Source organism: Pieris rapae, chromosome 9 (assembly GCF_905147795.1).
Source record: "Pieris rapae chromosome 9, ilPieRapa1.1, whole genome shotgun sequence".
In the NCBI taxonomy this organism is placed as follows: domain Eukaryota; kingdom Metazoa; phylum Arthropoda; class Insecta; order Lepidoptera; family Pieridae; genus Pieris; species Pieris rapae.
The window spans coordinates 5,525,073-5,541,233 of NC_059517.1; the positions used below are offsets into that span (position 1 = coordinate 5,525,073).

The 16,161-nt window shown below is 33.4% G+C and overlaps 1 protein-coding gene across 1 annotated transcript in view; it reads right to left on the minus strand.

Annotated features, from left to right (window-relative positions):
- LOC111001439 (1-phosphatidylinositol 4,5-bisphosphate phosphodiesterase classes I and II) overlaps nt 1-16,161 on the minus strand; it is a 76,702-nt gene that overhangs the window by 33,328 nt on the left and 27,213 nt on the right. The window contains exon 4 of the mRNA XM_045629474.1: nt 4,421-4,554. Within this exon, the coding sequence (XP_045485430.1) occupies nt 4,421-4,554 (134 nt within the window). The remainder of the gene's footprint in view (nt 1-4,420; nt 4,555-16,161) is intronic.

Genomic DNA, 16,161 nt, shown 5'->3' on the forward strand with positions numbered 1-16,161 from the left:
CGTGAGCAATTTCTGCAGAAACCCTACATCTTTTAGTCGATACCAACTCCGGGGAAATAAATACAGATAATACAACATTTTCTACAGCTGTGATACTTTTTGACATTTAACACCTTTGTCTTCAGTCACCGTGACCACGGACGCTGTAAAGCACGCGAAACGTCGGTTAAATTTAAAATAATGGGTAAATAATTATAAGTTTAAATACAATAATACATAACTATAATCCGTAAAAAAGTGTTTTTCTTTAAATGCCGTAAATATACCAGGCCTATCGAAGGTCCTAAAAGATCTAGGTATTATATCTTTCCCATATATAAGATTGTAAGCCATAATTACATGTACCTCCAGTAGTATCTAACAGTGAAATTATAATATACCCGCAATTTAACAGGAGTGAGTGGCAGTAAATACTATTTAAATGTTTCGTGTTTGATTCCAACTGGGAATCAAACACGATTCCTTTACGACTCAGTACGTTTCGGAAGTCCTATGTTTTACTTAAATTAATACAAAAGTATTGAAGCTTAGCTTTCAATTTGCAAGTGGCTTTACACTTTTATACAAATATGCCGTGAATCACTGTTATGTCACTAATATCACAGATAAGTCGGTAATTATATTCTGTAGGTTTTATGTATTTGAAAATGCTCATTGTTATTAAAAAGTAATACATTTTTATCATTACGATAAGATTTCGTTTATCAGTCTTATTGATAAACGTACTATTAAAGTTATGTCACGTTTATACAACTACAAATGCGATAAAGAATATTTAACAGTCGTTTGAGGCGGTGTAAGTCAATTATTAATTAAATGCCGAGAAATGTCGTACATATACCAAAGTATGGTACTTTTAACTCTAAATAGGGAAAACCTAAAAACTATATCATAGCCAAAAAAATATTTTACTAAATTCTTAGTATAAATATTTTTTATAGAACAGGGGGCAAACGGGCAGCAGGCTCACCTTATGTTAAGTGATACCGCCGCCAATAGACACTCTCAATGCCAGAAGGCTCGCGACTGCGTTGCCGGCCTTTTAAGAATTGGTACGCTCTTTTCTTGAATGACCCTAAGTCGAAATGAAAAAAAATAAATTTTTTTTCATTGTATATAAAGACATACAAATATGTAAGTATTTAGTTATCAATATACATCTTCTTATATTAAGAAATAAAAAATAATGTTATCGACTTAATACCTACATAATCGCCGGTAAAAAAATTCGATTTGATACCTAAGTCGCGAACATAAGCCCGTACAAACTTTTCTTGTATAAAAGGCGGCTCAGAACGAATGTCTATAGGTCACAAGACGCCACAACTTGACTTTTATGTGAATATTTCTATATTTGTTTCTCTTTCAACACTTTCAAGGGTGAAACGAACGAAGAATGAAAGCTTGCGTCTTTCAAACCGCAATATCACAGTTATTTTTGTCACTGAAACCTTGGTTCATAGATGCTTGTAAGCAAAAATATATTACATATTAAAGATTCTTTGTATTAGATTTTAGCATATATCTATATATAATATATATGTATATATAATATATATATATATGTATATAATATATATATATATATATGTATATATATATATATATATATATATATATATATATATATATATGTAAATGCAAATAGTTGCTCATCTTATGGGGGAGGTATTATATCCATTTTTCTCGCAACAGACATCGACAGCTTTGATTGGATACCTTATATCGAACCTGTCAAATCCTCAAGTTAGTATTTGGTCTAAAATATAGATAAATAATCGTGCACATTACCATTTAAATAGTCATATTTAATTAAATTAAGTTCAATGTTTGTACCTTATATTATTTGTATATGTATTATTAATTTAATTGTTTGTTCTCCTGCCAAAAAGGCGTGTATGTTTTATTATAGTAAACTACTTTTTACCACGAAGCTAATTCGCTGCTCATTTTATATATTAGTAACCCATTGTTATAATAAGTTCGGAAAAATATGTAAGTGAAACAAAGGACAAATTCCCGAGCCCCAATTCCGTCTGTCAGAAATAAAATATTTCTTTTAGCATAACCCTTTTAATGTCCGATTACGTTATCAAATTGAAAAAGGTTCGATGGGACAACGGAATTTCTTTTTGACCAAATTCAAAAACCAGAAGCATATATTACCAATAGCGAAAGCAACAACCGCCGTGGATGTTAATAGTCGTAAAATTACTAAATCACTTATGAAGCAACATCAGCGTTATTCTTTGGCTTTCAATAGCAACAGTTATAATAATGCAGTTCTCTCAACATACATAGCGCCGCTGTTTCCATGAGCAAGATATATACTTTACAAATAACAAGAGTAAAACGTATAAATGTAACAACCTCCTTTGACAGTTACAGTGCTTTTGGACATTAATTAAAAATTACACTTAATATTAAGCATTTATATTTTTCTAGTTCAAAATATTCTCATATATTCCCAGTGAAACTTGTTTAGAAAATACGTCATTAGTGACATTACCAATCATCACGTGAACACAACTAGGTTCGGAATTGAGTTGCACTATGGTCTGAGACAAAAACTTTTATTAATTGATATAAAAAAGATGATATGTTGAATACCAATAACCTAAAACAATTTAAGTTAGGCATTTACTTCGTATTGCGGGTACAGTGGCAACATCAAACACTGAATCATCCCTGGAGGCCTTCATCAACCGTCTGCAGACTTTGAATGACCTATGTGAGCTTTAATTATCATATTGATGAGCTCTTTAGGCATTCTAAGTAATATTATAATTATTCACATAACAATAGAACTGCAATCGTTTAATCTAACAATTTAAAAGCAATACAGCAGTAAAAAATATTTTGAATCGTAATTAAAAACATAATTTAGCAGTTTAGAAAAGAATAATCAATGAACTGGAAATCTAGTAATAGCGAAGAGTAGTTTGATATACAAAGAACACTTCAGGCGCAGCTCCATTTTGATTAGAGAGTCGAGGAGTAGATCATTTTTCTATACAAAACTTAATTTAATATTCAAAAGAACTCCGAATCCATAAACATCGAATGCTAAATTTAAACAAATGTTTTGTGTTGTTTTAATTAAATCGAATGTAATTAACTTTCAATGTTATAAGTACAGAATGATACACGTAACAGATTCAGTTCGAAGAAGCCTCAGTCAACCCGTAACAGATAGCTTGCCAATATCGGGACAGTGTAACGCTAGAATCCAATAATTAATCCACAACCTCAGATTGAAAACAATCTGAGATCAGACCGAGTCGATCGATCTTCTATCTGCATCCCAATAACCAAACCCTACGACGACAATCCAATTTTGGCGTCGTTAATGTCGTCGTTGGATTAAGAGGTTTATCAGATGGTCAATATGGATCGAGATATTTTATTGGGTTTGGGCGTTAATGAATTGGTGTAGTTTTGCTATTGCTATTTTGTAAACGTTTTTGACATTCATAAGCATGCCCTAAGACGCATCTAAACTGAATGAACGAATTTTGATTTTGAGGTATTAAGGTAATAAACACGCTTTAATTTGGTAATGTTTTCATACTGTGATGCCTAACACAAATATCTCTTATGTCATCCACAAAAATCTCATCGCTATATCGGAAGGCGTAAGAAAAAACAAATACTGGCGTTCCTTAGTATATGCATAATCTTAATTCAACAGCAGTGCAAAGCCAGGACTAGCTGCAGTTTATACAGTTCAATTTCAAACGCCAATTTGGCAAACTTTGCCAAACTAGTTTTGATTGTTATCTGTACAACTGCTTTGTCGTTGCCAAATATTTTATCTACACAGGTAAAGCTCGAAGCTTGACTTGCACTGAATTCAAGGTAATCAATGAAAATAAATCTAGCTGTCGATTTTGATTTCGCGGTAACTGGTGCCTATTTGGGTGAATATTAAGTAAATATTGATCAATTATCTGTATGTAATTCGCCGCGGGAAGCTTTAGGCTATATACGTAGAATATCGTTCATAGGGTTGGTGAATCCACAGAGAAAAGCAAGTATTTTATAAATTGCTAGATTTTTTAAAATAACACCAGTGGCACCAGTTTCTACAACTCATATTGCTCTATAGAAACCATATTTTACAGCATAATTTTCGCACAAAATCGTATTATTGTATGATCAGTAACGCTTGAGGTTGACATTAGAATGTTAGAATCTGATGTTAGATCTGTTAGAACTTTAATTCGATTTTCGAAAATGTCATCATATAAAAGTAACGGAGCGAGAAACGATCATTAAATTGTTTGCCTTCTAGGCGCTTGAGTTAATGAAATATATACGGTATATCTTGTTCCATTAAAAATTAATTTATGCTATTTCAAATAATTTATTACAAATTTGTTGTACTGTTGAGTTGAGTAAAACTTAAAAAAAGACTTACTTCTTAACTAATATCTTCCCGGACTTATCTGCCTTCAAGACGATCTTCGTGTGGAGTTTCTCCAAGAACTTGATAGTTGGATTGTTGAACTGGTTCAGATTGTACGCTAAGTTGAACAGCTCTTCTGTCCACAACTGGAAAAGAAGAATGCTATGAATGCTATGCTATTAATTATAATTGATGTAAATAAAACCAGGAACCACGTTCCACATATCAACACCAACTTTGAAAAAATATGCACAAACTGTAATTGCTAATTTGACTAAAGATACATGCGGACGTTACATAAATTAAAAGTGCGACCAATATACCTACAATGTTATCTTTTATATATATATAATTCTTCTGTAAGTGTGTATGTCACTGAACTTCTCTCAAACGACTGGACCGATTTTGACGAAATTTTTTGTGTGTTTTCAAGGGGATCTGGGAATGGTTTAGATTCACAATTTTGTCCGCTAGACAATGTTTTTTTACTTAATTGTTAATTTATTAGTGGTTGTTGATTTTGGAATGTTTTACATTGGATCCGACAGACGGCGCTACCATCGCAGTGTCAAATTTTAAATAATATTTTAATTTTAATTTTAGTCTGTCCCGACAGTTAGCGCTGCGATCAAATTAAAAAAAAGTTTTGTTATCATTGTGTTATTGTAGACCATGTGCTGGATCGTTAGATATTGTCATAACATTTGAATAATAATTTTCATCAAAATGGTCCAGAAAGTTTTAGCTTATTAAAAAAAGTTCTAAATTTTCAAATAATAAAGACGTTTAGACAAGACAACGTCTGTCGGGTCTGCTAGTATGTATATAAATCGATACACCCAACATCGAACTTTTAAAATTCCGCAATTCACGTCACGACTTATAAAAGACACACTTTGTAGCTTGATCGTTATATTTGTTCTAAAGTCCATAAACTATCAAAAGCAATAAGTATCAACTCATAATGTAAAAGTTTCGGTGAATCCGAATTCCGAGTTGAGAGAAAATCTTACAAGTTTTTAAGGAGAGTTAGACATTGTTTGTGAACAGACATTTGACGTAACATTCTTTCATTAATGAATGAATTTAGATACATACTAAATTGATTATTTTTCATATTATTTTTTTTTTTGAAGAGTCAAGCCTTTTAAACCTCATAGTCTTAAAGAATACTCATACCTGCAAAACGTTTTAGGCGTTTTAAGAATCACAAAGTTTCACTTAACTTGAAATGAATTTGTACCACAAATAAACCAATGTTTTCATAGGTTAGTCTTGCAATATATAACAATATTAAGCTTAAAAAGAACATCGTAGCGCAGTAATAAAACCTAAAAGTTAAAAAACGTGTTTTTTTTGTTATTTATTTTGCATAGGTTTGCCTGGAAGAAATCGCTTGTAAGCGAGAAGGCCGCCCGTTGCCTTATAATTTTTGTAACCTGTTTTTTGTTTTTGTTATGTACATGTTGTTCGAATAAGATAATAAAGCATAAAAATAAATAAACGTAAGAAGTAGTTCTGTAGTTTTATTACATAATACTGTCCCTAATCTATACGATGGATCATTTAATTTGAGTAAACATAAGATGAGACAGATAATTCCAATCGTCTGGACACCCAGACACTTACACCATAAATCATGTTAAGAAATTATTTTTAACGAATAAGTAGATAACGAAGTTCGAGACCAACTTGGTAATAGATTGCCAAACGACCGCCATTCATTATGTAACACTAATATTATTTTGGCTACGGTCGATTCATATTATACGGAGGCGCGTAGATATAAATTCTAACTCATATATAATATTGTAGTATCTTATGTTTACCAGAATTATTATATTAATATTGTAGTAATCTTAGAGCTTTATACAGATAATATTGTTCAGTTTATTCATCGAATTAAGACTATACTTTCATGTGAAACAAGAAAGAGAACTGTAGACAAAGTCTCGTAACACAATAAAACGAATAAAAAATAAGAGCTTTATAATTCTACAATGTAAGCTCTGATAAATTTAAAACAAAACTTTTTGCAATGAATACAAAGTCCCTGTGGATGAAAACGCCGTAAGAGCGGAAATTCTAAAAGACCTACTCGTGTAACCCCTCCCGCCCCTCCGCATAATTCAACGAGCAACAGATGGCCCGGGCTTTGAATAAAAATAATTACAAAGATTGCTATGATTACTCATTTCTAGATCTCGTGGGAGACCTAGAATGAAATGTTTTGAATTATGCCAACGCTCGACAGCGCTTAAAACGTTTAGTTTACAATATCGTAGTCTGCTTTCATCTCAATATATACGCTTAGAAATTTAAGTTAGGATACGACGGATCCTTGAAGAAAAGAGCGTTTTAATTCTTAAAAGGCCGGCAATGCACTCGCGAGCCCTCTGGCATCGAGAGTGTCCATGGGCGGCGGTATCACATAGCATCAGGTGAGCCTCCTGCCCGTTTGCCCCTGTTCTATAAAAAAAAATATTCAAAGTCGACTTGCGAATAAATGTAACCCATCAAAAAGTATATGAGAACAGTACGCTGCGAAAATGTAAATTACCCTACCCTATTCTACATACTCTAACATCGGCAAATAGCAATCAAATTTTCCTATTTGTTGGTAACACATTTAGCTAAACAAAACAGAGAACCTATATTGTTCGAGGGAAAACTGCCGCAAGGGTACATTCGGTACATCGTCACTAATTATTTGAGTGTAATGTATGTATGTACTTATAACTCAAAAAGATAATTTTGCTAAGCTTTAATTTGAAACTCTGATTTTCAAACCGGGGGTAATATAACTATTTTAAAATACCTTCATGTCTATTTGTGTATCTTTTTAGAATGTAGGCATGGCAAAGGCATCTTTCATTTCTACCTAAATAAATATGAGATCTATTGTTTTTATGATTTTTTTTAATTATTGACCACTTTGTATAAAGAGAACAAATAAAATCAGGTAACTGAGATGATTGACAATGGTCGGCCTCACTCGCGATATCTTCCAGGCAACCTTGGTAAGGAAAATAACATTGTAAGATGCAAAAAGTGCGCAACAAAGTTAAATTAACAAAAATAAAATTAAAAACAACGGGATTGTACAATTACTAAAGTAAAGCATCATGTTGCTAATTTGTAGGCTATATATTGCAAATATATTTTACTACCAGCTATATAATTGGTCCCAATAAACACTTCTTAAGCCGTTTAACTGTACGTGTGTAATAATATCCAAAAATTGGACGCACATAAAAACTTCAATATAACCAAAAATGATGGACACTAAAGAGAATTCCCAGTGCACCATAACCGCAAGTATGGCATTGCTATGCAATTTATGGAATACAGTGTAATATCAACACGTGCCTCGAACGTTTGTCCCGCTGAACGGCTTTAATGGAATTTGCAACGAGTATCGTTACGTCATGTGGAATGAACCAAATATATTCTGAGCCTCGCCTCTGTTTTAAACTAATTCAAGCGGTTCCTCCAGCTTAGATCATTGTCAAGATTATAAGAATATATTGTTTCTAACTAAGACGCACTCATTTTTATGTAAACAAGGCAAGCAAGGCAAAACTTTCAAGAATTGGTACGTTTTCATGAAGGACCCTTAGTCGAAAAAAATATTTAAATAATATTCCAATATCATTAAAACTTTACTCTATGACCAGTGTCATTCAATTGAATGCATAAGTTATGCAGATTTTGTTCACCTAGGGCGTGTTTCACAATGTATGGATAAAGTACCAAATAGCTATGCAACACATAAATTATTCGAAAGATAAAAGTTCCGAATAAGATACTTGGCATTTCATGACGAATAGCGCTATCTGATAGTCGTGAAACGCAAAAATACTGTTTATCCTACCAATAGATAGATAAAAATAAATAGCGTATTTGGAACTTATCCGGACATTGTGAAACAGACCCTTAGTCTATGCAATAATTATTTTAACGGGAAATATGGTGTACATTTCTTACGCTCAGTTTAGTGATTACGCGCTTGATACATTTTCTCCCACAACCTCGAATAATTTTACGATACATCTCTTGAATGGTATAATTATTCGTAGACAACCCATTACCCTTAGAAGTTTCCGTATTTTTACTTAAATCCACTGTTATCCCCCGAAGTTTTCTGAATGAAGAGAATATGAATATCCGGAATATACAAGGCGTCTCAAAAGAAAGTTCATATATTTTATCGATTAAAAAAAGTAAGTTGTGTATAAAAAAAATATTTATAATAAAAGTACACATTTCGGGAATTTATTTTAAAAAAATAATACCGTCCAAATGTAGGCCCTCGCGTTTGCTGCACTCATATACGCCCAAACCCCATAACCTATCTCAATCCATTTTTGACCATCTGAGATATATACTATATATGAGATATATAATATAGTAATACATTTTAATCCAAATATTGTTTAAATAACCAATCGACGGATTGTAATAGCCATTTGTCGATACAAGCTATCCATGGTAGGTCGGATCCGTGTCTGTGGATAGACCTTTGTATGAAAATGACAGTTCAACTGTGCCAATATCCTATCTTATGAAAGTAACTTACACCAGTTTTTAAAGTTGGTAATTAAAAAGCTATTTGATATGTTTTAAACACAGACATGTCTATTTTAATATAATTTTTACGGTTTTATTTACTTTATTTGATATATATTGATTATCAAATATGAGTGTAAAGAGCGAAGAGATTGCATTCTATCCGTCTAAAATGGATTTTCTTCGTAGGGTTTCGTTATTGGGATGCCGGTAGGAGATCAATCAACTGGCATGGTCTGACAATCCAATCCAATTCGGGCGTTAATAGAACAATAAAATTACTGATGACGGCTCGGCAGGTGGACCCAGTGATGGCCATTTCGTGACAGATATTTTCTTTCAAGAGAAAAGAGGCACCAGAGAAGTCACCTTATTGACATAAACTTTAGATTTAATGTAAACCCATAAGATCCATCGGGTTTAAATCAGGACTGGACCGACTGGCGATCAATTTGCCTGAGAAAATTTTATCATGGCAGAGACGTATTGGACGTGTGTGATATCCAAGAGGACGGAACAATGTTCTTTGGTTAGTCAGGAAAGTTTTGAAGTTCAGGCATCAAGAAGTCTTCTAACATTTTCACATAACGTAAGCTTAAAATGTTAACTTTCTTAGAGACCTTGTTATGAAGCAATATTAGGTTAAAAAATAAAAACTAGGAAGAAAATTAGGTACATTGTAATCTAACTTAAAATATACATGAATTTCTAGTTTCTTCTTTCATAATGAATATATGAAATAAGCTGAAACTGACTTTTTGCGCTTTACAAAATAGTGAATTTAATATAATTTACAATTAACGTATTACGTATATGACTGACTCAGTATTCTACGAAGCTGCAACAAAAACGCTCGCAAAATTAGTTTATTTCAATTTTCATTACATTTGTCTAGAAAATTACGAAGTTCCACGAATTTATACTCATTTTATTACTGCATTTAAATTTTGCCACTACTTAATAGTTAATAATTTATACACCTATTTAAGTAACAAGCTAGTTACTGCATGACATATTGTATATGGAAATTATTCAATAAAAAAAAATTATAGATAAACCCGACGAACATCAGGGCCGTAGCAAGAGATGCGTGGTATCTGCCTACCTCTTCGCGAAAAAGGAGAGATAATATATATAAATGATAATGTATATCGTCACTTATAGTAGGCAATTCAATCTGGGCGAGTAGATCTATAATTAGAGCACAATAATGCAACCCCAGGCGCTCCTTCAAGCCAAGCCTTTGTGAGAGCTTCCGCGTCATGTCCGACAAACTCTTAATTGGAAATCCCGACTCCATCAATAAAACTTTAACTAAGAATTATCATCAATAACCAAGATTAATAAATTAATCATTTATGCAAATATTTACTTTAATTATTTTGAAGTTTGGCCAAATACTTTGTTCGCAGCTGTGTTGAAGGTAAAATGGCATTTATTTTAACTACCGAGTTAATGTTAATGATTGCAATGTTTTAATATTAATAATAATTTATTTATTGCAAGAATATGGTACAAAAATGTTCAGGTGGTACAATCGTAAGTCGTTCGCATATTCTGCCACACACAGTGGCGCGCAAATTTATCTTAATTTACATTTTACATTTTATTTTTCATTCAATGATTCCTTTTTTTTAGATTTAAACTCCGACCCTACTTACATATTACAGGAAACACAGATTTACATTTAAAATTATTTATTGGTAAATTAATGAATTCGTTTTAAACTGCTTCTCTTCAATACTCACGTTTATAAGTCCATATTAATAATAAACGAAGAGAAGAGAAGAATTAATAGACACAATTTTCTTTGAATTGTTTTATTATTAAATCAAAAAAAACTATAACAGATATAACTTAAAGTAGTTATTGAATATACTAATCGCAAAGATAAATTTTGCGATTAGTATATATATAACACACCGTGCGGGCCATAAAAAAAAGATATAATTTTTTCATCATTTTATTCTATACTAGCTGACCCGGCGAACTTTGTTCCGCCTTAATGGCAATAAATAAGCAGTTTGGGTTTTTTTATTGGAAAATATACAAAAAAATTAAATACCTACATTAATCATTCATTATTATTTCTGTATTTTAGTACATAGGTTGCTCTTCACTTAAGTACCTTGTGATACACATTTTTTCATTTTTTGTTTTATTATCAGGCGCAAAAACAAACAACGCTGATGGTCTTCCGACCCGTGAACATGCCACGTATAATTGACCATGGGAAAAACATGAATGTTCTAGATTTAAACCACAAACTTTTAAGGATTGGCCTTGTGATTTGTTGATGGTCATGGCAAATGCAAGACGTATCGGAAATTGAAGTCTTTTAAATTCAAACGGCATATCGGTTGGGATCATCGGGATCCTCGGAATAAGAACTTCCTCACCTTTGAATTTTCCTATCATTATCGTAGCGTAAATTACATTGTTCTTCAATTTTCTAACCACCAAACGCATACCATTATGTAGTTCAGGTCATCTACATCTTTATTCTTTTTCTTCTTTTTTATCAGTAAGCAATGTAACTCTCATGTTTGTTGTCAGCTGCAGTTTCGTCACATAGCGCCATAGATTTGACGATTTGAGGCAAGCGTTTATTTCGTCGACAGCCGTAGATCTTGGAATTACTGGCAGTATTTGGCGGAAATCGCCAGACAGTAAAATCATTGCTCCTCCAAAACATCTCGATTCATTGCGTAAATCTTTTAATGTTCGGTTAAGTGCTTCCAATGCACGTTTATGCGCCATTGTGCATTCGTCCCAGATGATGATTTTCGATGCCGCTAAAACTTTGGCCATTGCTGAGTGTTTTGCAATATTACACGTTGGTTCTCCAATAGTTTGAAGATTTAACGGTAATTTTAATTCTGAATGAGCCGTACGGCATCCTTCTAACAATGTGGCTGCTATTTCAGAAGAAGCAACTGCAACCGCTATGTTGGATCTCGCCCGAACAGTTGCTAAAACTAATGATATGAGGAATGTCTTGCCAGTTCCACCAAGGGCATCTAGGAAATATAAACCACCATTTTCATCATCGTTTGCCTTCATTAAAGTATCATAAACTTCCTTTTGTTGGTATTTCAACAGGGGTACATTCGTTTGAACTACTAAATCTAATTCCTGGTGATCATATTCACGTTCCCGTTCCAATACTCGATTAAATGCGTCATTCGACAACAACAACAAATAGAAACATTCATCATTCTTTGGATGAACTGTATACATACGACAATACCGAGTTTTATAGTTCTCTTCACTGTTTATACGAATGGGCAATAGCACTATCATTATAATTAAATTGTAAATTGTAAAAATAATTAAACGTATTTATTTAATAGAAATATTTTGAATATTGATTTCTTACAAATATCAAATTGTCATATATACGTCATTACACAGCTGTCATTATACGTCAATTACATAGCTATCATTTGCGTTTTATTATTCCAAGTCTGATTCTTATTTGTTATACCACTTTTTATAGTGACTGACGTTTCATGTCAAGTCCCACGGGAACGCTGTCGAACGGGATAAAAAGTATCCTATGTCCGTCTCCTGGCTCTAAGCTACCTCCATACCAATTTTCACTCAAATCTGTTCTTTCGTTCTTGAGTTATAAGTGGTGTAACTAACACGACTTTCTTTTATATATATAGATAACGCTAAAGTATAGGGCGAAACATAATACCGACCCATCATCACTTAATATGGCTTATTCACGCTGCGATCCAACCTTTTTCATACTTAAGCAGACTCTATAATAACAGTGTTAAATATTAATTCGCAAACATTGACCAAAGTTATTGATCCCTTGAGTGCGACATTCAAAAGGGTTCGGGGAGTGGCTTGAGTTAATTTATAGTCACGTAAACCCCTATGGGGCATGGGGCGACATTTCATTGATCTTTCAAGGTAAGAAGGTGCAACTTCTAAAATCTGTAATTAATACAATTCCCTGGGTAATACGGATTGAATAAATCCAAAGAGATCTTTGGATGAATGTTTTTGCGTAGCTATACTACCTGTTAATAGTAGACGTATATTTATTTTCAAATAATTCCGAATTACACCGTTTTAGAAATATAATTATTAAACTGCGATATGACGTAATGGAATAAACTTTGAGTAAGGCTGTAAACTTCGTATCCGTCTAAGTCTCTCCCATTAACGTTAAAAGGTCGGAAACGCACTCACGAGCCCTCTAGCATCGAGGGTCCATGGGCAGCGGTATCTCTTAACATCAGATGAGCCTCCTGCCCGTTTGCTCCCTGTTCTATAAAAAAAACTTTTCGGGTTGAGTCACCTAGGACTGATGACTTGCCCAAATACACTTGATAAGTGAAATTGGAAAAGTCTAATACCCGGAAAAGCTTAGAGCACTTGGTTTTTGGCTAACTGAGTTTCTAGTGAGAGTTATTTATACCGGTGATCTTAAATTTGCTAGATTACCGTTTTACGGCGACAGTAAAGCAGTGTCGCAGTGACAGGGATCGTAAAATATCCATTTTATAAATAGACTTATTTGAGTACCTTTCACGTGTATTGATTCACGCTCTCATAGTTTTTAATGTAATGTATAGATTATATAGTATTGTATAGGTGTATAAGCCATGAATGACAATACTTGGTACAGTTAAAAAAGTGCGCGATTTTATTTTCCCATTCGCGTTTTATAGAAACTTTTGCAGATTTTTTATAACTTTAACAAAACTTTATGCCGCATGGGTGAAGTAAGTTTTTGAGTCAGTTTTGTGATGATATTTTCCACTTTTTGGGTCGTGGAAGATAGATAGACATAGAGAAAATTAAAACTTAAAGGCTGCGTGCGTAATTTACTTATGATAAAGTATAAATAAATAAAATATTATTTTTTTATTTAATTTTTCGGAATAATATAAACTTTGCTGCTAAAATTGCTTTAGGGGCCGCTCAAGTATTACGTCAGAAATATAGGGGGGAGAGGGGTCTTTGACTATGTTGTTTGATGACTACGTCAACAGCTCATTCTCGAGTATTCCTACAAAAATTTATACGTTTATGTACTCTTATTTTTGTGGAGCTTTGCAACTTACTTTTCCTGACAAGAGGAGGGGGGGGTGATTTTTTTGATGAAGTAACCACGTATAATTCTAACAAATCCACTGCTAAGAAGAAAATAAATATACACCATTGCACTTCTCATATTAAATCCAATATCTCCTATATCCGACATTTCCGCTGTTCCCTCACCGGAAGGGTTATCTCGCACTACTAACCTCGCCATTCGTGTAACGTCAATCTGGGGTCGGACTCATATATCACCGACAACTATTTCATATATCATTCTACACGCTGAGGAAAATATATCACATAATAGAAAGAGATGGTAAGGCCGGCACACGGTATAACGGAAAATGCATCATAATTAAAAACAAACGAAATGAGTAATATACATTTAATTAAAACAGATGTAAGCACAAAAAAATATAAATAAAGTTATAAATCGCTTTATTTATATCAAATGAAATGAGGTATAAGGCTATTATATAATGATATTTAATTTGCAGTGCAGTGTTGGCCTAGTGGCTTCAGCGTGCGACTCTCATACCTGAGGTCGTAGGTTAGATCCCCGGCTGTGCACCAATGGACTTTCTTTCTAGGTGCGCATTTTACATTTGCTCGAACGGTGAAGGAAAATATCGGGAGGAAACTGAAATATCTTAGGCCTAAAAAGTCGAAAACGTGTGTCAGTCATTGGAGACTGATCACCTACTTGCCTGTAAAAATTGATCATGAAACAGATTCAGAAATCTGAGGCCAAGACCTAAAGAGGTTGTAGTGCCACTGATTTTTTCATGTGCCCATTTAACACTTGCCTGCGATTTAACGGCTTTTTTAATATACGAGTAATTTTATATAAGTAGCCCTAACCTATCATCGAAACAATAATCATTAATTGGCATTTAATTATTACCCATTCACCTACAATTTATAATACGTAGTTGGTCTCGTTAAAAGGATTCAATGGATTATAATTAATAGGAGCTGTTAAGCTGTAGGAGTACTTAAAACAAATGAAGCCATCTCGTTAGAGTTCATTCCAGGGAATAGAAAAATTAATAAAGTTAATGGAGCGTTGTTTTTTCGCTGCGTCTGTGCACTTCCATTTTCCGAACCGACTTCTATATTGTAATCTATAGCAACAAGTATTTAAATTAAGAACCCGGTTGCAAAGCCTATACTCTGCGATATTTTTTTATGGTACTACACGTAACTTATATTATTAACAAGCTGCCCCGGCGAACTTTGTTCCGCCTTAATGGCAATAAATAAGCAGTTTGTTTTTTTTATTGGAAAAAATACATAAAAATTAAATACCTACATTAATCATTCATTATTATTTCTGTATTTTAGTACATAGGTTGTTCTTCACTTAAGTACCTTGTGATACACGACATTTTTTGTTTTATTATCAGGCGCAATAACAAACAACGCTGATGGTCTTCCGACCCGTGAACATGCCACGTATAATTGACCATGGGAAAAACATGAATGTTCTAGATTTAAACCACAAACTTTTAAGGATTGGCCTTGTGATTTGTTGATGGTCATGGCAAATGCAAGACGTATCGGAAATTGAAGTCTTTTAAATTCAAACGGCATATCGGTTGGGATCATCGGGATCCTCGGAATAAGAACTTCCTCACCTTTGAGATTTCCTATCATTATCGTAGCGTAAATTACATTGTTCTTCAATTTTCTAACCACCAAACGCATACCGTTGCAAAACTGTGCAACGGTTGGTTTATGTTTCGAAGCATGATTACTACGGAGCCAACCTTTAGGCGTAAATTGTGCGGTGGTAAGCCAGGCACGTCCAAAGAGTTTAAAAATTCAATGGGATAGTTGGTGGCTTCATCTTCATTTGTGACGCAGTCAATAGATTTGAATGAAGCATTGTTCCAATGATCTTATTTTGAATTATGTAGTTCAGGTCATCTACATCTTTATTCTTAGCCGCTAAAATTGCTCGCTCACTCAACCATTCATTATTTTTGTAGTTAGAAATAATGTTTGGAAACACATTGTTAATAAGTTCGTCTTTTGATTCCATTCATCGACAGGTACTTGACCATTACCGATAGTCAGCAATTGCTCCGAGAAATCTTCAGCAGATGTATCATTAAGCA